Source organism: Hirundo rustica, chromosome 17 (assembly GCF_015227805.2).
Source record: "Hirundo rustica isolate bHirRus1 chromosome 17, bHirRus1.pri.v3, whole genome shotgun sequence".
Lineage (NCBI taxonomy): Eukaryota > Metazoa > Chordata > Aves > Passeriformes > Hirundinidae > Hirundo > Hirundo rustica.
The window spans coordinates 1,007,187-1,030,687 of record NC_053466.1 but is presented as its reverse complement, the minus strand read 5'-3'; the positions used below and the strand labels follow the sequence as shown (position 1 = coordinate 1,030,687).

At 47.6% G+C, this 23,501-nt stretch overlaps 1 protein-coding gene across 5 annotated transcripts in view; it reads left to right on the top strand.

Annotated features, from left to right (window-relative positions):
• TMEM132C (transmembrane protein 132C) overlaps positions 1–22,673 on the top strand; it is a 165,376-nt gene extending 142,703 nt beyond the window's left edge. For 4 of the 5 annotated variants that reach the window (XM_040080668.2, XM_040080667.2, XM_040080664.2 and 1 more), the window contains 5 exons: positions 300–443; positions 10,544–10,749; positions 11,221–11,494; positions 12,413–12,604; positions 19,642–22,673. In XM_040080668.2, the coding sequence (XP_039936602.1) occupies positions 300–443; positions 10,544–10,749; positions 11,221–11,494; positions 12,413–12,604; positions 19,642–20,838 (2,013 nt within the window). In that variant the 3' untranslated portion in view covers positions 20,839–22,673. Of the gene's footprint in view, positions 1–299; positions 444–9,633; positions 9,650–10,543; positions 10,750–11,220; positions 11,495–12,412; positions 12,605–19,641 lie in introns of those variants that run through there. The other variant, XM_040080670.2, reaches the window with a different exon arrangement.
• Positions 22,674–23,501: the final 828 nt, after the last annotated feature.

Genomic DNA, 23,501 nt, shown 5'->3' with positions numbered 1-23,501 from the left:
CTGAAAAGCAGGAGATGCCACAGTGTGCCCAAAACTGATCAAAGTGTGAGATCTGGTGACCCTTTGTCCATTTTGTGCCCATTTTGGGTCCACCTTGGGTGCAGCCCTGGCCAGGCTCTTGTCCTGCCCAAGGTGTCTCCTAAAGGCCTTTTAATAAATATCCACTTTATTCTCCAGCTCTGCCCAGTCTCTGTCCCAGGCCAGCCTTGCCAAGGCATCAGCACCTCTCTGAAGATGAGCTGGGATCTTCAGCCTCTCAGAACGGCTGAGAGCAGCGCTGTGCTTTGTTTTGGGTGCAGGACACGGAGATCCTGAACACGGCCATCCTCACGGGCAGGACGGTGGCAGTGCCCATCAAGGTGGTGTCCATCGAGGAGAACAGTGCTGTCACCGACATCTCCGAGTCCGTGGAGTGCAAATCCTCCGGGGAGGACGTCATCAAGGTAAGTTCATGGCTCCTGGGTTTCCATGTTTTATACACAAGGGAAAACAGCCTGGGAATAACCACTGAGTCAGCTCCTGCAAACTGCTCCTGCTGCTGTTCCAAATGCGGGCTGCACCCGAAAATGGATGAAGGGTCACGGGTTTTGACACTTCTCTAAGTTTGGTCCATTTGCATATTGGGGTTAATCTCCCAATTACAGCTTCAGGTAATGAAGTCATTTACCCCAAGTTTGCTGCCCCCAACTCACTTTTGTTTCCATCCCTCAGGCCTGAGGCAGTGAGGTGTCCTCGATCCCCAGGCCTGCAGAGGAATTGTTTTCCAAAACCAAAATGGGGAAGCAGCAGCTCACACTGCGTGTGGAGTTTGGAGTCACACACTAAAGAATTGCAGGGTTACAGATAGATGAAAAATATAGAAGGCAAAATCCTAAGGCATCACAGGGACTCACTGCTCTGTGTGAATCCCAGGGCACTTCCCACACAGGGCTTTGGGCGTGGGTTTGGGGCAGGGCTGATTTTAGCCTGTTGGTTCTTTTGAGCAGGGGTTTTATTCCATGATGAGATTTTACAGCATAAAGCACAGTGGGCTCTGTGATGCTGCTGTCCGGGGGACTTCAGTGTGCTCCCATCTCTCGTGTGTAAATGATAATGCCTCAGCATCATCTGTCACGGTCAGTTCAGTTTGTGGGGTCATGGGAAGCAGTGAACTCCTGGAAATTTGCAGGATCCAACAGCTGGCCATGTAGATGGGAAAAACAGTCATCTCTTGAGCTAAGGAACCCGTCGTGAAAGACTTTTACAGAAAGCTTTCTGTTTTCAGTGGATCCTCCAAAGCCAACCCAAATATCTCCATTTTGCTGGAGCTTGATGCTTGACGGAGGTTTTAATCTCTAGGAATTCCTATTAATGTTTTTCCTAAGGCAGTCACGTAACCACAAATGGAAGTAAAAACTGAAATTTAGTTTAGGGATCATCCTGATCGTAACGTTATTGGAAACCACTTCTCTGAGTAAAAAAGAATACAAGACAGCATTCACAAATGATAATTTAAAAGGAATCAGCAAAGGACTGGTGTGATTCCATCTTGCTGTAACAGCTTACAGAATTCCACTAAATAATTCCAGCCCCGTGGGGATTTCTTCTTTCCAACAGTGAGAGTGACCAGTATTGAGTTCTTCCACTCAGAGAAAGACTCGAGTTAGGGGGAAAAAAAAAAAAAAAAAAAAGTGATATGTAATGCATCACCAGATCGATGCATAGAAAATGACAGCAGAATTATTTCTCAAATAGAAATGCTTCTGGAAAAAATGGCTTCTGGCTGTTCTAGCTTTGGAGGGTAGTCATCAAGAAGAAATGAAATCCCCAAGCCTCAGAGGAGAAGAGCGTGTTGGTGCAGTAATTGCAGCACAGCCCGGGCTGTTGCAGTTCTCCAGCAATTTGTTTGGAAAGAATGTTTTCCTGAAGCACTTTGTCCTTTGATTAGCACTCGGGGCCCTGCTGTGCTCTTCTCTTATTTTCTGCAGAAATAATTTTTTTGCGCTAAAAGGGCTCCTTGAAACGACGTTTGCACCATCAGAGCGTTTGTGAGCGGCTTCCAGGAGCCTCCCCTGCCTGGGGCACTCTGAAGTTGAGGTGGAACAAATAACTGGAGGTTAACACTCGGCATTCATTGCTATCAGCCAGGGACGTTTTTCAGGTGGAATTTCTTTCTCCTCAGACCTGGCTGGAATCGCTCAGAGGGTGAGGGAGGCTGTCTCCTGTGTGTTTGGAATACGTGCAGAACCTCTGGAGGGACGCGGCTGTGACACGAGTGCTAACTGCGGTACAAAACATACAGCTGCCTGAAAAACACAGCTCAATTAAATGCTTGGAACAAAAAGGTTTTCTCATCTCATCATGAAGGAAAAAAGGCTTTTTGACTTTTATTTTTTTTTTTTCCCCCATCTAGAATGTTCTTGTTTCCACTGAATTTCTTTTCTTTACATGGGGAAGTGGTTTGGGGTTCAAGGCAAATTGACATCTTCAATTGGTTCAGATTTTAAAAAGCACTCAGAAAGCTTCAAATGAGCACAGAGGCTTTTCATCCTTAATTCATTTTGAAATTCTCCATCAGGCTTTTATGTTCAATTCTTTAGAAATATCTTCTTCTGTGAAATCCTGGTGTAGAGACCTTGGTGGGAGTAACTTTTCTGCTTAAAAATAAAATCCAGGCATCATAAATGACGTCTTTTGGGCCAAGCCCATGGTACGAGGGCTGTGTGCATGAGTTTATAGCTCATGTAAAGCCTGAAGATTACCTTAAACCACAAACTTAGGGGGGAAAAAACGGAGTTATGGATGAGAGCTATTGGGAGCTATTTAATATTTACTCCTATCGTCATCTAGAGGTTCAGGCAGATATTTCTGTGTGCTTTTAACTGTGTGGAATTTCTGGTAACTTGGATTCAGCCAAACCTCACAGAGTGAGGCCAGAAGCTGAAGATGCTCGGTGCCTGCCCGCACTTGGCCTGTAATATTTAGTTATCAAACAAATGTCCCTCTGTGGGCTTCGTGTAAAGAGCTTAAAATGCTCCTGCCCAGCAACTGGCCAACAGCTCAAAGCTTGTTTGTATTAATTTTGACTTCAGTTGAGCTGGATTTCAGTACCAGAACCCCGTGGAAATCTGAATTTAAGATCTTTCTGCAAAGAGCAGGTAACAGTTTCCCAGTGATACTCGTGGTCCCAGGGCACAGCTTGTGTCCTGTCTGAATGTGCTGACTGCTGCTCCTTTTACTTCTTTTATTGTCTCGTAGTCCCCAGTCTTTACTTCCAAATTTACAGCTGATTTCATGAACTTTAAATGCCCCTGAGTGCTCTAGACCTTCACACAGCGGTCCAACCTTTTCAAAGTGGACACAGAATTTACGATGGCACTGGAAAGGAAGCAAAAGCCAAATTCTATTTCGCTGGGCTGGAATTTACCAACAGAATCCATCTGTCTGGATCCACTCACAGTAATTGCAGTTGCATGCACAGGCTCCTTCCCATCTGCTGGGAGTCCAGGGGGAGCGTGGCTGCTTCTGCTGATGCTTTTGCTGGTGCTTTTGTGCTCTTTGCTCGGGGTCACCTGCCCGGACAGGTGTGCTTTCCTGCTGGGAAGAGCACAAGGAGTCCCTTCCCCTGAAGGTTTGTGGTTTCTGTTCAGCAGCTGATGAGCTGCAAATACACTCCCCTCTGACCACACCCAAAAATAGCCTGGAAAGCCCTGGAAAGCCGCAGCTGCCTCTCTCTGTGAGTCCAGACCCAGCAGCCAGGGTCTCTGGTGGCTCCTCCTTCCCCTTCTGATGCTGTGTGAACACGGAATCGTTTGTGTGAAGCTGGACAGCTTTAAAAACAGAGAAGAAAGTCACAGCATGGAAATGCCGTTGTTCTGCTGCTCTGAAGCCCCGTGACTCTGAAGGTTTTTTCTTCTGGCAAACCTGTTCTGTTATATTCTGAACAGGGTAACAAATAGAAAGTCCACGTCCCTGCTCTCCTCCAAGCTTCCACAGTCCTGTGATTTGCGGGACCAATACACATCAGCAGAGCAGCAGAACTTCAGAGGAGCTTTATAAAAATGGAGCTTCACCACACACTCCTGTCAGATGCCAACAGAGCCAAGAGGGCAGCAGTGGGAGGTGTTCTGTCAGGAGTGGCTCACCGCCACTCCCCAACAGCCAGCCTCTGGAAACTGAAACTGGAAATGGTCCTGGACCGAGACACATCCAGCAATAAAGGCTGTAAATACCTTGCCATCACAGAATAGGCAAAAATTTCACGGGCAGCTGAAGAAACTTTGGAACCGTATCCTGGCAGACTTCCTGCCTGTTATCCAGCTCCCTCCCTGCACTGGGGATGGAGAGCCAGTACAGCCCAAAGGAAAAGTCAGAGTGCAGCAGTAGCAGCACCTCAGGGTCCACAGAAAGTGCTTCAACATCACCTCCAAAGCTTCAGGATCAAGACTGGGAGAGGAAATGGGAGAAGCGTCGCCAACCTCGTGGCAGCTGCAGAGCTGACGGGAGGACGATGGGTTTGCTGCAGACCTTTCTGAGAAATGCAGTCACAAGAGAGGATGGTTTGATTCTGCTTTGCTTTTCTGCCCTGGTTGTCATTTACTCACTGTGGGTCCGTGTTTTGTGGACACACACTGAGTTAAGAAATGCCAGACACTGTGATGGTCTCTGATGCACAGCTACTGCCCAGCCCGTGCAGTTGGAGTTAGAAGTCCTTTCACCTGGGATCCTGCCCTGCCAAGCAAGGTATCTGGGGCCATGCTGCATACATGGGCTGGCACATCCCCTGCAGCAGGAGCCGAGCTCTCTGCTCGTCCCCGTTTCCAGAAATTGCCTGGCTGGAGAGTGCAGGAAGCAGGGCAGATTTGGGGTTCTGCGGTAATGCGAGCGCAGAGAGCTCCCGTGGCTCAGCTCGGCCACAGCTCGGCTCCAGAAGCTGGTCATTCGGGAGCGAGTAGAAGCCCTCCGGCCTCAGCTGGCATTTTGTGCCCCTTTTACTCTCTCAGTTCTGTCGTAGTGAATGATATTGGGTTAGTTAAATGTACTGCTGCTGCCCTGGAGGGCTGCCTCTGAAATCTTTGTAATGAGATTAGGTAATGAACAGCCTTTTCCCTAAGAAAAGCTCTCTTGCTTTGGGGGGTTTCTGCTTAGTTTTGCTGTTCTGCCTGCTGATACTGGAAATGCAGACCCTGCTCAGCAGAGAGAGCCCAAATTGCATCCAAACCATGGCCCTGGCTTTAACTTTGTGGTTTTTTTAAGAGTTCTCCTCCTCAGCACCGGGGCTCCCTCCCTGTGCTGGTAGCCTTGCCTCAGGACTGGCCACAGGGGCTGAATGCCCCTCTGTGCTGTGGCAGCTGCTCAGCAACACAAAGCCTGGCACCACTGAGAGCTGCAGGTCAGTTCTGAGGGACGCAGCACGGGGCTGAAATCAGTTAATTGGGGTGACACTGCCCTGCTCCCTGTGCCCGGAATGGGAATCCTTGTTCCACAGCTGTTCCAAGGACCAGATTCACCCTTTGGGTGGCTCACAGCTAGAAAGAGCTCTGGTGGCTGTTCTTGGACGTCGTGTGAGCAAGCCAAGCCTTTCCTGTGTCGAGGTGAGAGTTTTGCCAGCCTGCAGGGCTGTGTTTACCCCTGTGCTGGCAAAGCAGCTCCTGGCTGCACTTCCTGAGCCGCTGAGCCTCAGGGGTGGCTCTGGCAAGTCCAGTCACTGGAGCAGTCAGCAGCTTTAGAATGGAGCTCCCATCCTGGAAGGCTGCTCTAACCAGTGGCACAAAGCTGTAAACAGCATGGAAGAGCTCAGGTCTGGAGCTTTAACTTTTATCAGACTTAAACAGTTTAATTTGAAAAAAAAAAAAAAAAAAAAATTATTAGTGTGGGCCTTGAGACAGCTTCAGTTTTCTGCTAGGTTACTGATTATTCAGGATTATGCAGCCAGGCATTGAAATCCTTCTTAGGAAGCCTAATGTTCATGTAGCAGAGGATTTCCTTTGTGTGTAAGACCATGGTGTTTAATTGGAATCAAGGCTGGAGAGCTGCACGGAGTCTCTCTTTCAAAACCTGCAGAATTTAATAGAGGATAATTCCCTTTCCACAGAGGATGTTTTTCAGAAGAAATCTTAGGAGATATTCCGTAGCAAGGACACGAATACCCAAAAAGCTCCTGGAATGATGATCACTGTCTGATGTTTCCCATCAATTCCGTGTTGGGCTGTGGTGAATCAGTGGTCCTGGTCTCTGTGCTCCTTAAGGGGATGAGTGGCTGCTCCCAGAGCTTGACCTCCGTGAGCTCCAAGTGCCTTCCTGGGGTGCCAGAGTGACGACACTGAGCTAAACACGAGGAGTCTCGTGTATGCAAAGTGCTGAACACCGCTATTCTTTACTGATTATCCTGTAATTTTATTTTTTTTTCCCCACTGAAATTGAGATTCCTTTAAGAGGCACTGGAAAAAGCTCTCCGCTCACAGAAGTGCTGTCATAAATATTTAAACATTTATGTAACCTTTGAATGTTTTAGCAGCATTTGCATTAGTATAACAGAAGAGGGTAAATGGGTTTACACACAGAAATGCAAGATTCTGGACGTGGTGAGTACGAGCAGGACATCCACTGTGACCACGTCTCCTCCCTGCTGCTCAGCCCTGAAACCTCACAGACCTCTGCCTGGAAGAGGGGCTGATGCCTCTCAGCTTTCCAGCCTCCATGAACCTGACAGGGTTGCTGCATAAAAAACTTCTTTTTTTGCCCTTCTGAACTGTCCTTCAGAGACTGGGCTGCTATCTCCAGAGCTGAAATCCACTGGGAGAACAAACAAGCTTGGACTAGAGCAGACTGACAGAGGCAACCACTCATTTATTTTTAGGCTGTACAGTTGTCATTCTTTCCACTGCTGAGTACAAGAGACACGAACCAGGACAGACAGTGCTTTGAGTTCACCATCTTTTGAAAGGCAGCCTTAGCTTGTATTTGACATGAAATTTGTCTTTCTAAAACTACCTGACTCCACCGGTAATTGAAAGGAAGATTTCTGGGGAATCTGTAGTGGAATTTAACCCAGCAAATGCAATTTTCTCCAGAGGTGCCAGCAGCCCCTGCCTGACTGTGCTGTCCAGGGCAGAGCCTTGTCACCTCCTTTGTGGTGACCTCCGTGGTGGGATCAGAACCTTCATCTGAAAGGAGGAGGCGAAGGGGGCCCCAGAGGTTCTGCATTTGACTGGTGACTGCTCCAGGAATTTCCTCTGAATGCCAGGGGGAGAGGGACACGTTCCCTGTCCCCTCCCCACATCACAGGGTGCCACAGGTGGTGGCTCAGCAGTGACTCTCTTTTGATTTCCAGGCAGCAGTTTTCTCTGTCAGCTCAATAAAATGTGATTTGTTGCAGAGAGACTCTATCCAAGTCATCTGGAAAGGCAGTGGCCTTTGTTACAAGGGGGCACAAAAATATAATGCCAGGAAAAAGACAAAGCAGCAGCCTCTAGGGAGTTGTGCCTAGCCCTGTCTTCTGCTGTCTGCTTCTTGATTTTAGTTTTATCTGGAGAAAGAAGTTAGGAAAATAGAAGAAAGGGAAAAGTAGCTGAATGCAACTTAATAATGAAAGAAACTGCTGAAATAGCATCAGAGAGCTCTTTAAAATGCAAAACTTCTTGCTGATCTGCTAAGCAGGAAAGAAAAAACCCAATCACTTAAAGGTGGTGGCTAAGTAGGCTTTCCCTTCATCATTGCTCACTTCTTCTGATGCCAGAGATGAAAAGCACTTTCAGAGGGAGGATGTTTTCATAGTAAAAGCATAAATACTACAGGAGATGAGAGACACATCACTGCTCCCAGAGTCTCCAGCTTCTGTCAGAAACTTCCTTGCCCTGGAGTGGGCAGGACCCACAGCTGGGACATTGTCCATGGCCTGTTCCCTGACCTTCCAGAAGTACTGGAAAAAGCCTGGAGGAAAACAGGACAGCACTTCTATCTACCAAAAACTCTCAAACAAATACACCTTTATAATTTAAAAAAAATGGATTTTGAGTTCTAAAGCCTTTCCTCTCCTCTCCTCTCCTCTCCTCTCCTCTCCTCTCCTCTCCTCTCCTCTCCTCGGGACATCAGCAATGCTTGTTCCTGGGGAAGAGAATAATTCTAAAGACCTGCCAGTGTTGCTGATGCATGTCCAGTAATAAATACCAACCTGCAGCAGTTTGAGAGGCTGTGTGCTGGCTGCTCAGCCACCTCCTCGGGATGCTGCACGGACTTGTTCAGCCATTTGTTTGTGGCATAACCACCAAGGCTTACAGCAGCTTTCCAAATGCTGGTGGAGATTGGATCTCAGCCCAGAGCCATCGTGGAATTGCAGTTTTGCCACTGTTGTTATTCTTTTTCTTTCCCCAGCAGTTAGATTTGTTCAGTTACTGACAGCACCGAGCTTTAGCCAATATAAAATCCTAGATCTGGACCGGACCTGGCCGGTCTGAAGCTGAGTATGTTGTCAGAAATCTTTCATCAGCACGTGCAAGTGGTTTGCACGGTGCATAAATAAGCAACTTGCACAACCAAACCAGAAAGTTCCCTTTGTCTTTGGGTTGAGCTCCACAGAAATGAGTGTTGTGGAACCAGCTTCAGGACAGCAATGGCTCTGGCTCCAAGCAGAGTTCAGTTAGGTTTTGCTGACAAGCCTCCCAAACACTTCTGCTCACAGGGCTGAAGAGCCAGGAGCTTTATCTGCAGCTGCCTGGTGGAATGCTGCAGAGCCAGGATGGACAGCAGCAGCTCAGACACAGGAGCTGAGTGTCCCTGGGATGCTCCAGGGGCTGCTCTCTGCTCCAGGCACAAACACCTCCATGGGCAGGAGCTCGGGGCTGGGACTCCTGACCTGCAGCCCTCGCCTGCCTGCAGCTGGAGCTGCTTAATGAGAAACATCTCCAGGGTGAGGCTGCTGCAGGGACACCACAGAAAGAACAAGCAGCACATCCAGGGGCGTGTTCTGAATAACTGCCTGCTATTCTATAGGATATTATCCATATTATTGGGCTCCTTGTGATCTCTGCTGCACCGTGCTTTCAGATGAGATCAGACAGACATTCTGAAACAGCCTGGTGTGAACTAAACCTGTTTCTGCATTGCCATTCAGGTTAATAGATGGCAAATTAGGCCAAGCCGTTCACAGTGCTAAAATGAAGATGTTTCTGCCCCCTTGAGGCTTTTAAACCAGCCTCAGGTGGTGTGAGGGAGAAGCCTGAAGAGAGGCATGGGTCAGCTATTGTGGCACGGGGTAGTGCTTCAGCCAGCAGAGCTGTGAGAGCATAACCCTCTGAGGGAGCGAGGCTGGGAACTGTTTGTGTTCTCTGAGGTTTCTTTTTGCAGCCTCATCATTGAATATTTTACCAGAGCATGAGCAGTGCCTAAACCCGAGAGAGGAAACAAACAGACTGGGAGCAGTTCAGCTCCTGCATCTGTGGCCACAGAGGACTTCCATCTGTTGGATTAGTCTGGGCACATCAGCGCTGCCAGCTGATAATCCTCATTTGAATAAACTGGGAATGGATAAAAGGGAGCAGATGATAATATCAATATAAGTACAGGTGGGGGAGATGCATTTCCACCGCTACCGATGCTCGTTAGGGGTGATGAAACAGAATCCTGACAGGATGGGAGCAGGAGCAGGAGCTGGGATCTGCTGGGTTTGCTGGTAATTTCTGCAGACATACCAGCTCGTTTAGTAATGTAACAGCTCCCATTGCTCACCACTTAATGTATGATTAATGTGCCACAGGATTTCCCCAGACATTTATGACACCTTTAGGAATAGAAATGACAATGACTTTATCACATGGAGTCACTTCATACTATCTGCATCTCTCTTAATGATTTATATATCCAGGAGTGATTTTATCACTAGTACTCAGTAACATAATAAATGAGAAAACTCAATGGTCTGTAAATTACAACACTGATTAAAGAAGTGATTACTGATATAACTCTTACACGGCTATGATAATGCTTGCTTATATTTCAGGACAGCATTTACATATTAATGATAAATCTGCTGTAGTGTTTAGAAATACTTTACAGCTTTAATCAAAATGTAAACATTTATAAACAGATAATGTTTATTGCGGAGGAAATGAGTCGACTTCTGCTACTCTTCAGTGGGTGAGATCTACTGCAGAGCCAGCCTTGAAAGCAGCCTCACCCCTGATGCAGGTCATCTTCAGGGCAGAGCTTTGATGGGCTGCTTGCCCCTGTGGAGCCCAGGCTGGGTTTGCTGGGTTCCTCTTGCCCAAGCTGAGCTTTGCTCATCAGGAATTCCCAGCACTGCCGTCGCTTTGTGGCTCGCTGCGTCACAGGTGGAAAATCAACTGCAGGCTTCATAAATACTGTCCAGTCCTTGGGCATCTCCAGCATAATCCTGCCTCCTGAGCCAGGGGAGGATGCTGTGTTCAGCTGCCCCCACTGTAGAAGGCCCTCATTAACATGAAGAGAAGGGAGCCTTCCCTGCTTGTGTTGGGGTTGAGCTCCAGGGTTATGCTCGGAGCTTGTTTTGTCACAGCGATCACCTTCCCCTCTCTCTTTCCCCTCTCAGGTTTCTGACAGGTGTGACTACGTTTTTGTCAACGGCAAGGAGATGAAAGGCAAGGTGAACGCTCTGGTGAACTTCACCTATCAGTACCTGAGTGCTCCCCTGCAGATGACGGTGTGGGTGCCTCGCCTGCCCCTCCAGATCGACATTTCTGACACCGAACTCAGCCAGATCAAGGGCTGGCGAGTCCCTGTTGTTTCCAGCAAAAGGTGGGTTTGAGTCCCTGCATTTCTGGGTGATTTGTGAAAGGAATGCTCCCTGGTGCAGCCTCTTCCCCTGAGGAGCAGCAGTACTGAACGCCCAGCTTTGCACTGGGAGTCTGCAGATGCAATAAAGCTTTAAAAGTCCTGGGACTTTGGCTTCTGTGCGCATGTCTGTCTTGGGCAGCAGCATACAGCGTGGAGCTGTGGTAAGGTGCACTGGCAGAGCTGCTGTTTGGAGATGGCAGCACAGATGAAAAAGTGGCACAGTCCAGTTGCGTGTCCTTCATCACATGAGGTGGCCAAGGGTCCTCAGCAGCCCAAAGATCCAGAAGGGAGGGCTCTGTTTAAGGGGGCAGTCTCCATCAGCGTTGAAGTGTTAATTTGCACTGATGTTCTTGGGAACATCGAGTTCTCAGGATTCTCACGCAGTTCTCAGGTTCTCAGATTTCTTCATGCTTCGTTGTGTGCTGCCACCAGGCCCACCAGGGACAGCGATGACGACGAGGAGGACGAGCGCAGGGGCAGGGGCTGCACCCTGCAGTATCAGCACGCCATGGTCAGGGTGCTCACGCAGTTCGTGGCCGAGGACTCGGGGCCCTGGGGACAGCTCAGTTACCTGCTGGGCCCCGACTGGCACTTTGACATCACAGACATGGTCAGGGACTTCATGAAGCTGGAGGATCCTCACATTGCCAAGCTGCAGGAGGGCAGGATCCTGATCGGCCGGGAAGTGGGCATGACCACGATGCAGGTACTGCTCTGGGCAGGGATCCTGGGGGCATCCTGAGCCTGCCACACGCTGCCAGGGGTGGACGTGCCAGTCCTCAGTGAAGCCATGGCACAGAGGGGGAATAGAGCTGATCTTTGTGGGTATGGGAGGATAACGTGTGTGTGTGAACATGGACATGACTGGACATGTCAGTCATCACTAAAGCCATGGCACAGAGGGGGAATAGAGCTGACCTTGGTGGGTATGGGAGGATAACGTGTGTGTGTGAACATGGACATGACTGGACATGTCAGTCATCACTAAAGCCATGGCACAGAGGGGGAATAGAGCTGACCTTGGTGGGTATGGGAGGATAACGTGTGTGTGTGAACATGGACATGACTGGACATGTCAATCATCACTAAAGCCATGGCACAGAGGGGGAATAGAGCTGACCTTGGTGGGTATGGGAAGGTGGAGAAGACAGCCTGTGCATGAACTGGCTACCTGTGGTTCCCTAAAGAGAGCAGCATGGCCCTTAGCTTTAGCAATGATGTTCCATCAGAAACAGAAAAAAACAGAGGAACAAGAATTTCCAAGCCAAGAAGTGAAGGAGAAATCCTAAACTAGTGACCAACCTCCTTTTAGAGTAGTTGGGAGGTTTAATGAGCTCATCCACATGAGAAGACAGAGTAACAGGAGAATTTTGAATCCACTCTCGTGGTGAAATAATGCAAATAACACAACTGGGATGGGACAGCTCCCAGTCTTGGATGGTGCTCAGCCATAACCTCTCCACTCAGGTTTTCTGACCCTGCTAATGAAATCACATTCCCTTCTCCGTGTGCTCTTCATTTCTGTGCATAAAGCTTTGGAGACAAGAAGGGGCGATGACCTTAAGATCAGTTATATTAATTGATCAGCCTTTTCCTAAGCTGATTCTCCTGTGTTTCTCCGAAGGTTTTGTCTCCTCTGTCTGACTCCATCCTGGCAGAGAAGACAGTGACTGTGCTGGATGACAAAGTGACCATCACAGACCTTGGGGTGCAGCTGGTGTCTGGGCTTTCTCTCTTCCTGCAGCCCAGTGCAGCCACCAGCAGGGCCATTGTGGCCACAGCCGTTGCCCAAGAGCTGCTTCACACTCCTAAGCAGGTAATGTACACTCTGAATTTACTGGGTTTGATTCTGGGATGGGGCAGGATTTTATCAGTGTAAAGTACAGGTATCAAGTTTACAATTCAGACTTTAGCTGTAGTCTGTGTCCACGTTAATTCCTTTTCCCTGCAGATACTCTGGGATTGCCTTGTCATTTCTCCCCTTCCAATATGGACTTCATCTGCAGTCCAGTTGTAACTGCACTGAAGTTTTTGCTATTTACAGTTCTACTGCCCTTTCTTTAGCTGGTGAACCTGAGTTGTTTTCACTGCACAGGCAATCTTTGGTCAGTGATCCTGTTTGCTGTACGAGCATGCCCTTGTTCCTCGTGCTGGAGAGCACAGAGCTCTGCGTGTCACAACTGAATACCTTGAAGAGCTGTAAAATAGAGGCAGGAGATGGCCACATACATTTCTCTTCCCTCATGGAGCCATGACACACTGCCAGGCTCATCTCTCCTTTTGTTTTTCATATGGATTTTGGGGGTTTCATCATCCAGTTCATGGACTGATCTTAACTTAAGCTCAGCAAATTCCCATCTCTTTAGAGGGGGTCTTTCAAACAGCTTGTCTCAGGTCACAGCCTCTGTGGAAAAGATTGAACACCACCAGATCAAGTCAAACAGTTGCTGTGGCCCAGAATAAACCCCAGGGTCAGCACTGGAACCTGTTTCCTCGGGCAGCTGATTCGAGGATTGGGGCCAGGGACCATGCAATTAAATCTGTCCACAGCTACTCCTCCTGCAGAAATTGTTTTTTCCTCTCACATAGACAGGGAGAGATCTCAAGTCAAGTTTTATGGCCCATTTTCATGATTATTGCTACCAAATTTCACGGAACATAAAAATAATTTAGTTTGTTTTATAACTTAGTGACAGGAAAATGCCCAAACCAAAAGGACACGGTGCCCGTCTGTTCCATTTGTTGCATCCTGTAAAAATAAGAATCTTATGTAATTAACCCATTTATACCCTTCTTCAGGGCTTAGAAACCACATCTGGCATACTGTCTTCAGACTAAGACTGTGACAACAAAAACTGGAGCATTCCTAACCCAATGCTGTCCTGCAGGACAGAGCACCATCTGCAGCAGCACGGGGAGAATTGTGGATTTGATTGCAGATCAAAGAGCTTGTGAGTCTGGAAAGGCTGCCCAGTCCCACTGCCAGCCTCTCAGATTTACAGATGATCTGTCCTGAGCGTGCAGAGACATTTATCAGTGTCAGGTTATGGCAGGCTGTGCCATGGTGCCCCTTGTGACACCCCCCGTTGTGTGTGGCATTGCCATGTGTCACTGCAACTGGCAAGTTAGGAAATAATACAGAAGAGTAAAAACCTGTAAATGTGGTTTGGGTTGAAATGATTTTTCCCAGCACCTGAGTTCTGAAGTTATTGTAGTGAGATGTTTGGTTTAAGCTGCTGTTCCTCTGCAGGACGATTTCAGGTTCGGAGCAGTGCCTCTCCACCACCAAAAAACAAGACAGGAATGGATTTCACACTGGGAAATAAACGGAAGGAAATGGCGTAGGGGTGACCTCCAGAGTCACAGACATCTTTTCCTTTCATTTGCACTTTCAGTGAAGGATATAAGATTTAAGTCGCTTTCCCTTAGAAAAATTAATGCAAATGTGGGAATGTTTGTGGCTAAATTTTGCAAGAAGTGACTCATGATTTGGAGTGCATCAGCTGAGATCCTGACTGTGCTGGAGTTCTGAAGGCAAATGCTGAGTGTTTTCTGAAAATCAAGCCCTTTTCAAAGAGGGTTTTTTCCAAGGAGACAGCCCAGGACTAAGCCTGTCCTTGAACATTGTGAGGACTTCATTATTTAAGTGCATCTTTTCCTCTCAAGCAAGTTTATAAAAAGGCCCAAATAACTCATACAAACCTTACTGATGCACCTGAAAAAACAAAATTCAGATTTTTTTGCTGTGGCTTTCTTTCAGTGACCATAATGACTGGATTGATTACCTTAATTACAGTGACCACTCCTTGTCTGCATACGCAGCACCAAGCAGCCAGAACACAAGTCCTGAGAAGTTGGCAGTTCCTCCATAAACACAAAGCTCTCTAAGGAAGAGAAGGCAGTATTTTTTTACCTCGGATGCCTTCGGTTAGATACCTTTATCTGCAGCTGAGCAACTAATTACCTGCTGTGACAAGGTGACCTTGAGGGAGCTGAGCCCACATATTATTTTTTAATCAATAGGGAGCTCATGGGCGCTGAAAAGTGGATCAGTGATTTAGGTGCCTAAAAATAGACACAGGCTCACCAACTTTTAAACATGGAAGATGAAGTATGCTCTGAAAATTTGGAAACTGTAGCTGTGAGTAATCTATTTTTGGTGGCCATCTGCTCAGGTAGGAAAGCTGTTCCATTTGGCTTGCTGTTAAATCCACACTGTCATCTTCTCCAAAATATAAACAAAAGAAAACCTACAGTGTTTAAGTGTTTCCTGATCTAAGAGAGCTTCAAGGACTCTCAAAGCTCAGCTGGCTCTGCAGGGAAACTCACAGTCATTTCCAGCTTTTTTTTTGTCACTGGGGGTATTGCATGGGGTCTAATTAACTGAAATGGGTCAGTGAAGAAAGAGGAAAAAAGCCTTTAATAAACAGCTGCGTGCATTAATGTGTCTCAGTGCTACTGGGGAGCTGCAGACGCTTTCTCAGGGGAAAAGAGCAACGTTGGTGCTTTCTAAAAGCCGGGTTCTGGTGTTTCCCAGGTGTGGAGGGGCTGCCCTACACCCCTGGGCAGGAGAATAGGCTGGGCTCATTCCCCTGGCTCTGCCTTTTGGATGGGCTGGTTCAGGAGAGCAGAATGGGCTCATTCCTCTGGGCTGGTTCAGGAGAGCAGAATGGGCTCATTCCCCTGGGCTGGTTCAAGAGAGCAGAATGGGCTCATCCCCCTGGGCTGGTTCAGGAGAGCAGAATGGGCTCATTCCTCTGGGCTGGTTCAGGACAGAACAGGCTCATTCCTCTGGGCTGGTTCAGGACAGCAGAATGGGCTCATTGCTCTGGGCTGGTTCAGGAGAGCAGAACAGGCTCATTCCTCTGGGCTGGTTCAGGACAGCAGAATGGGCTCATTGCTCTGGGCTGGTTCAAGAGAGCAGAATGGGCTCATTCCTCTGGGCTGGTTCAGGAGAGCAGAATGGTCTCATTGCTCTGGGCTGGTTCAGGAGAGCAGAGTGGGCTCATTCCCCTGGGCTGGTTCAGCTCGTGGCCTTCATGCAAACCACTCCTGAGAATTCACTGGCATCTCACAGTTAATAGCAGATATTAGGGGATGTGTTTATGGTGTGGATTCATTACCCCATCCTGGCAGTGTAAATTACACCTAAATTGTGTTTCTATCTTCTTTAGGCTCACAGGAATGACAGAGGAATTCAGCAGCACGGGAAAGGGAGAATGGGTGCATTGTTAGATAAGAATCTGAATTCTTCCCTTGCAAATACAAGCAAATTCCCACTGGAAAGGAATGTCACATTAGCAGATGGGACAAAAAGGAGAGAGATGAATACTCAGGGGGGAATGCATGGTTTGAATTAAGATCTGAGTCTTGGCTGCCCTTCATTTCCACATCATCACGATCAAGCCCAATTTTTACTACACAAGCCACAGGCTTAAAAACAAGTGCATATGTAATACTTTGATATTTCATGTGATGAAATTGCTAGGGAAATCCACTCCAGCATTCAGGTCCCCAGACAGAGCAGTCAGAGCTGGTGTAAGAGAAGCTGCTGAGAGCAGTGTTCCTTTGCCTTTATTTGAGGGAGGGAGGTATTTGTTTTCTGCAGAGCCAACCATTTCTTTCCTCTGATGTCCTGCCTCACTCCAGGACCCTTGCAGCTGACCCCAGCAACTGAGGGCTCATTCACAAATACTTTTATTTGTGCTATAGTGAATGAGGACCATTAAAAGGCCACTTTCTTCTGGGCATGGAATAAAATCAAATATACTGATCTGTGTTCTAAGCAGCAGAATTCTCTAAAATGCAACCAGTTTATCCAAGAAGATTTATCAAATAGCATCTTTGGACTGATAAGCCACTCTGTAATTCAAGGCCAGAAAAGGTGGTGGGACCTGCCACAGATCAAGAGCTGAAATTACACCTGTAATGGGGGAAGAGAACTGCAAAGGCACAAGGGAAAGTTTAGACAAAATACGTCTTGATAAAGTTTTTGATGTGCTTAAGGGAAGCCTGGTGATAACCGACAGTGGTCGTGGGAGGCAGTTTCTATGTGTCTGGGCTGGGTTTTGCTGTCATTAACATGGCCTGATGAACATTCTCTGACCAATTCACATCACAGTCAGCGCTGCAGATCCTCCTGCTCTCTGGGGAGCACTGGCACTGATGTGTCCATGTGGGTCACTTCTTCTGGGGGTGCAGCTGAGCACCTCTGTGTGTGTGTGTGTGTGTGAAGGGAAGAGAGAGGAAAAGTGGGGGAAAGAATGGCTGGAAAGCAAGATAATCCCTCAAACTCTTGGTTTATGCTTGATAATTAAAGAGCACAAGCATTTGTCACCTCAGTGTTGAGGGCATGAGACGAGGGGCAGCAGCTTTGCAGGTGAGAAGGCTCCAATCCATCTTCATCTTCCGAGAGTAACTGGAGGACCTTGTCAGAGATTTGGAGGGGATTTATTGATGTGGTACACAGGATTTGCAGAAACAGCTCCTTGAAGGACATGGCACTAAATCATTTCCTTTTTCTCTTCTTTTCTTTTTAGCTTTTCAGAATTTATAATCATTTGGGAAATTCACTTCCTTGTCCTGCCTTTGGCTTTCCTTTAATGATGTGAGTGAGAGGAGATGATCTTTTGCCAAATAGAGTATTTGAGCCTATACAATATATTTTGGCAGGATTTTAAACTCTCTCCCTCTTTCTCTCATTTGTTTTCTTTCCCTTTCAATTAATGTTGTCCATAGTATGGGCACGGCGATGTTGTTTTGTGAAAAAAATTGGTTCCTCCTGTGAAGAAACATTCTCTTGGAAATAAAAAATGTCAGTGCTGGTGGAAAATAATGGCTAAGCCAGTGCACACCTCTGTTATCTATGGTAAATCACAGGTGTGCCTGCAAATTTCAGCTGACTGCCATCTCATTTTTCTCTGTCTCTGCTTCATAAAACCAGGAATGCAGAATTGCAGAGCAGCGCCGTAAAGAATAAAAGTTGCTTTAAAGTTGTTGGCAACTTTGTCCAAACGCACAGAGGATTCAGTGGCGTAAATCCCTTGGCAGAGATGTGGAGCTGTGGATGTTCCCAGCCGGGAAGGAGGCACAGGTGTCATCATTTCCAGCCCTACCTGCACAAAATCCTGCGTTATTTTCTCACCCTGCTCTCCAGAAGCGGGTGCCACCGTCAGGCAGGGATGATGTGCTGGGAGTGATGCTGGTGCTCTCCCTGGCACAGGTTGATGAAAAGCCAGTGTGTCTTCCCCAGTGGCACATGAGGCTGACCTTTGTTTCAGGGAGAAGGAAGGCAGCAGGGAACTGAATCGCCTGAGGATGTGAATCCTTTTCTCTCTGCACATGTCCATTAAAACCCCCTTTGCTTTCCTATTACCGGGGTTGCTCTGCTCTGGATTTCCATGGTAGAAATTCAAGCTGTGCCCCGGAGCTTTGTGTTTGTCTGTTCAGCCATTTCAAGGTTGTGTCTCTAATGAAAGATCAGATGCTTTAATTTCCTTATGCAGTTCTGAGTTACCCTGGCTCCGTTTCAGCTCTTTGATGTAAATTTGAATCACCAAGAACTTCGCCTTCTTTCCTGTTGTGCCACAACTTATTTTTCTTCTTTCAGTCCCTCAAGTACTTGCTGATAGTGTTTTGGAAATCAAATATTCAGTATGGCCCAACCTTCTGCCCAGCTAAATGCCCCTTGCTGTTTTCATTTAAAACCTTTAAATTCAACTGGAAGGGTAGCAATTCTCTTTGTTTATAACCACAGCATAACAAATTGCAGCCAATTGAAAACCGTATTAAGCTGTAAATTTGTATTATGACTGGACATTAACAGGGTGGCAATGTTTTTCCTCAGTGCTGATTTTTCAGCCCAGTTGTTCTGATGTACCCAAGTGTGAAGTTATTAGAGCCATTTGTGGTTTAAGTGTGGGAAGGAAAGAACTTCACTTTTGTGGGAAGTTGCACGCTGGCAATCTGCCTGGCCGTCTGCTGGCTACACAGGCAAGGCATAGAACAAATGAAAAATTAAGGAAATGTCCTGCAAAGAGAGCTATTGAGATGTGGAGGAGTAAATATCTGTGTCATCTGGATGGGATTTCACATGGCAAAGAGCTGACCTCTGGCTTTGTGTTTGCTTCTAATGATGACTCCTAACAGTGCTACCTGCAGAGCACGAAGACAGACTAATTAAATCCAGGCCATTTGTATTTTTATTGTAGAGATCATGCCAAAATCTCCATCCTTCTCTTCCTGACACAGAAATTTGGTGGAGTTTTTAATTACCTCAAGGATAAAGTGTGTTTTACTTAAAACAAATCTTTCTCCAGCAAAATGGCAATTGTTCTGTGAGTCTTTTTCTTTCAGACGAATCTTCTGCTCCAGCCATTTCCAGGGTAATGTGGTAGCTCCTTGCTCCTGCTGAGATACTTGTGCCTTAATTTGACAGCTCCTCATGACACCTGTGCATGTGGAACATGAGGAAAATAAGTGTTCTGTCAAGTGCCTAGTCTAGTAATTTTTGTGATTTGCCTCTTTTGGCTTTTGTACGACAGGAATGACTTTCCTTCCAGAGCTTGTAAAATTGTACCTTGCTAATGGGTACCTTGGTAATAAAGACATCTCTTACCAATTATTTTCTACGTCCCTGTGCAAAACGTTTGCAGGGAGGGTTGCAGCGGAACCTTTAGTGACAAATGTGGCCATTTTTCTGCCCCATCAGTCGAGGCTTGGTTTGCTTTAAAGGCAGTGCAGGGTCACTGCATCCTGTTTCCTGCAGCTGCCGGTCAGAGCTGCGAGATTGGTGAGCTGCAGCGTGTCGATTTATTGAAGGCCCTGTCTTGAACCATCTCCCTGTCCTTTCAGGAAGCTGTGGTGAGCACCTGGATCCAGTTCAGTGACAGCTCTGTTACTCCGCTGGACATTTATGACCCCAAGGACTTCTCCCTGTCGGCCGTGTCGCTGGACGAAGGCGTCGTCTCCGTCCACCAGAGCCCTGCCCTGAACTGGCCCGTCGTGGCGGCGGAGGGCGAGGGCCAGGGCGCGCTGGTCAAGGTGGACATGATGATCTCTGAGGCCTGCCAGAAGTCCAAGAGGAAGAGCGTGCTGGCCGTGGGCAGCGGCAGCATCAAGGTGAAGTTCGGGCAGAACGACGCGGACGCGGAGGCGGGCGGCGATTACGACGCGGACGAGATCGAGAACCACGCCAGCGACCGGCGCCACAAGGGCTCGGAGCAGGAGCCGCGGCAGGACGGGCGCCACTACGGCAGCTCCTCGGCAGAGAGGGAGGAAGGGCCCCTCAGGAAGGTCAGCACCACGGCCAAGTCCGTCCTCAGAAACAAGGTCATCAAAAACAACCGCCTGGACGGCGGCAAGCTCTCGGACGACAGCCAGCTGCAGAACATCCCCATCGACTTCACCAACTTCCCCGCCCAGGTGGACCTGCCCAAAGGCGGGGCCGGCGTGGAGGACGGCGACCTGGTGCAGACACCCCGGGGCCTCAGCGACCTGGAGATCGGCATGTACGCGCTGCTGGGGGTCTTCTGCCTGGCCATCCTGGTGTTCCTCATCAACTGCGCAACGTTTGCGCTCAAGTACCGCCACAAGCAGGTGCTGGTGGAAGGACAGACCACCGTGACCCACTCCCACGACTGGGTGTGGCTGGGCAACGAGGCGGAGCTGCTGGAGAACGCGGCGGACGCGTCGCCCCAGCAGGACGAGCACACCACCATCATCGACCGGGGCTCGGGCGGCGAGGAGAGCAACCAGCTGCTGAACGGCAGCGCCCCGAAGAACGCTCAGAGCCAGGTGCACAGGGCCGCAGACCCGGGGGGGAGGCTGGGCAAGGAGCACAAGGTGGAGCCTTTGCACTCGCCCACGTCCAAGAGGAAGCGGGTGAAGTTCACCACGTTCACCACCATCCCGCCCGACGACGGCCGCCCCACCGTCAACTCCATCCTCAGCGGCAATGACGATGACATTAAGTGGGTGTGCCAGGACATGGGCCTGGGGGACTCCAAAGAGATACGAAGCTACGTGGGGAAGTTCAAAGACAAAGTGTAGCTCCGTGCCGGGGCATGGTTTTTTTTGGGTTTTTTTGGGTTTAACCACACCTTGATGCCTTCAGTTCTACAGTATATATTGGGATGGGCGATGGGGAGGGGAAGGGGTCGCCAGGAGAAGCAATGAGGCAGTTTTTATAATCAGGGAAAGAAATTTGCCAAACTGTCCGTGGTTCGTTTTTGTTCTCCACTTCGTTTTGTTGGGTTTTTTTGTTGTTCTTGTTGTTTTTTTTGGTTTTTTTTGGTTTTTTTTCTCCAGTGGTTATTCTGCTACTCGTGGATTTAGGAAGTGGAATACAAATAGCAGAAAGGAACAAGGAAATGGTGTGACCAGTATGATGAACTGGGCATGATGAGGTTGTGAAAATTCGTTCTTATGGGTCATACAAGTAATAACGGTAGTAATATTTCACAGTACCAAAAATATCTGTAAAAAAAGAAATGAAAGAATATAAGAGCATGAAGAGAATAAGCAAGAGGCAAACAATAACTTATTCTGGTTCCAATAAAACATCACAGTTATGGACATATGACCCACAAGGAGACTTTTTATATTGGTACTCAAGCCCTTTCTTTTCATTACTTCATTTGAAATGAAGACGTGTCTTTGGCATTACGTGTGAAGGAGGAAGAAAATACCTGGTATTTTCATTTTTACTTTTCCATTTGTCTTGTAAATTGAAACAGAATCCTTTTCCCTCTTGTGTATTTCTTTTAAGTATCTTGAAAATGGGAAAATTTAAAATTCAGTAAGTTCACAGTGGGCCAAGAACATTCTGTTTCTAAGTTAGCTGTAAACAGTCTCTTGTCATTTAAAGAATTCAGAGCATAAGTATTGACTAATAATTTCCACGTGGTGTCTCTTCCGAAAGTCTGAGCCTCTGTTTCACCCTAGCTAGAAAGAAGTTCTGTTTGGAAGGATTTTTATTTTCCCTTCAGGTTTGGATTGTCTGTTTAGTTGCTCGTTTTAAATTTCCACAACCAAAGTTCCTGCGTTTCGCCAAGGGAAGAAGGTGCTGGGTTTTGTTAGCTTTCACAAGTACCAAGAAATGGGAGTGCCCCACTGGCACGTCGTAAATGTACCTGGAACTGAGACCTTCACGGGCCAAATATGTACAGCCTGCAGTTGGGTTGTTGTTGTTGTTTTTATTTTGCCAGGTTCGTGAATTCATAATTTTGTGCTGTAATTTTCTCTTTATTCTGATGTCACCAGCTCTCATCAAGCTCTGAAAGCAAGAAGAAGAATGGACAGGAAGACCCTGATTGCCCCAAACTTTTATTCCCTTGTACTGGGAGAGCTGGCCTCTGGACACACTGTTGGGAGGGAGGGAAATATTCCTGAAGCAAGACCAAGGAATATCTGGAGCTATTTTATAGATTTTTTTAATAGTTATTATTTTATTTTGCCATTGGACCAGCCAAGACTGAAAAGTTTAGACTAGATTGTAAATCTGATGTTTTGAATAAACAAACGCCAACCCAGTAATAAATCAGAAGCAAATACGAAATAGAGATTTAATTAGAGGTGTGAACTGGCAGAACTGTGTCGGCTCAGTGCCAGGTCACATTTATGGAGAACACAGATCAAAATCTGTTCAATGAGGAAACCACTGTCCTCCCAAACCTCTCCTAATTAAAAGGAGGGGATAGACCCAGCCTTTGGAAAGCAGTATTATGTCCTGACTGTTAGCCAGAAGCACTTGCATCGTCCTGTCTTTGCCATGTGTTTGGTTCTTTGGGGTTTTTTTAGTTACTAAACGCCGTAGTTTGGTTTGGGTTTTTTTTTGTTTTTTTGGGTTTTTTTTACTTGGACAAAGTCAATCCTGCCACCCAATAACATAGATGGACATTTTAACAAGATATGCCTAGTATGCATTGTAGACTGAAAGAATGTAATATTTATTTATACATGTTATATGAATTGTAATTAAAATGCTTTACATGGCTTGACAAATTAACCTCTCTTTCCTCAGGGGGGGAGCTCCTCTGTCGTTTCTGTGAAGTGCTGCCCTGGAAGATGATTTGAGCCACTTTCTGGAGGGAGAACAGAGATGTATGGAAGTTGTTTCCCTGCCCTGACCCTTCCTTGGTGAAGCCCTTCCCGTCCCCAGGCAGCGTGGTGATGATGATGGATGGCAGGAGCAGCTCAGCCAGGCACAGGGCAGGGCAGTGCCACAATCCATCTCGTTCATCCCCGTGCCTCCACCAGCACCAGCAGCTCCAGGGCTCTGCTCCTGGCATGGGCAACTCCTGGAATTAATTAATAACTAATTTATTAATTAATAGATTACATGGCTCTGGGAGGACACAGGTGTCCCTGAGGTGGAAAAGGCATCTACAGCATGGAGCTGCAGCAGACGACAGCAGAGGAGTGAGAAATGCAGTGCTGGAGCAGAAATAACACGCGGTGGGAGCACAGGATGTTCAGTTCCAGGGGCATCTTCAAGGAGGGTGCTCTGTGCAGCACCCACGAGGGGTGGCACCTCCAGGAGCCCAGTGCTGCTGGCTGGACAGGAGCAAGGTGACCAGAGCGTGGCTCTGTGCAGAGGAGGACAGGCTGCACTTGAAAAGACAGCAGAGGGAGGTAAAAAAGAGGGAAAAAACCTGGGCCCTGCCTTCGCATTTAATTTTTCTGAAGCTACAGAGCGTGGGGCTTCAGAGGCC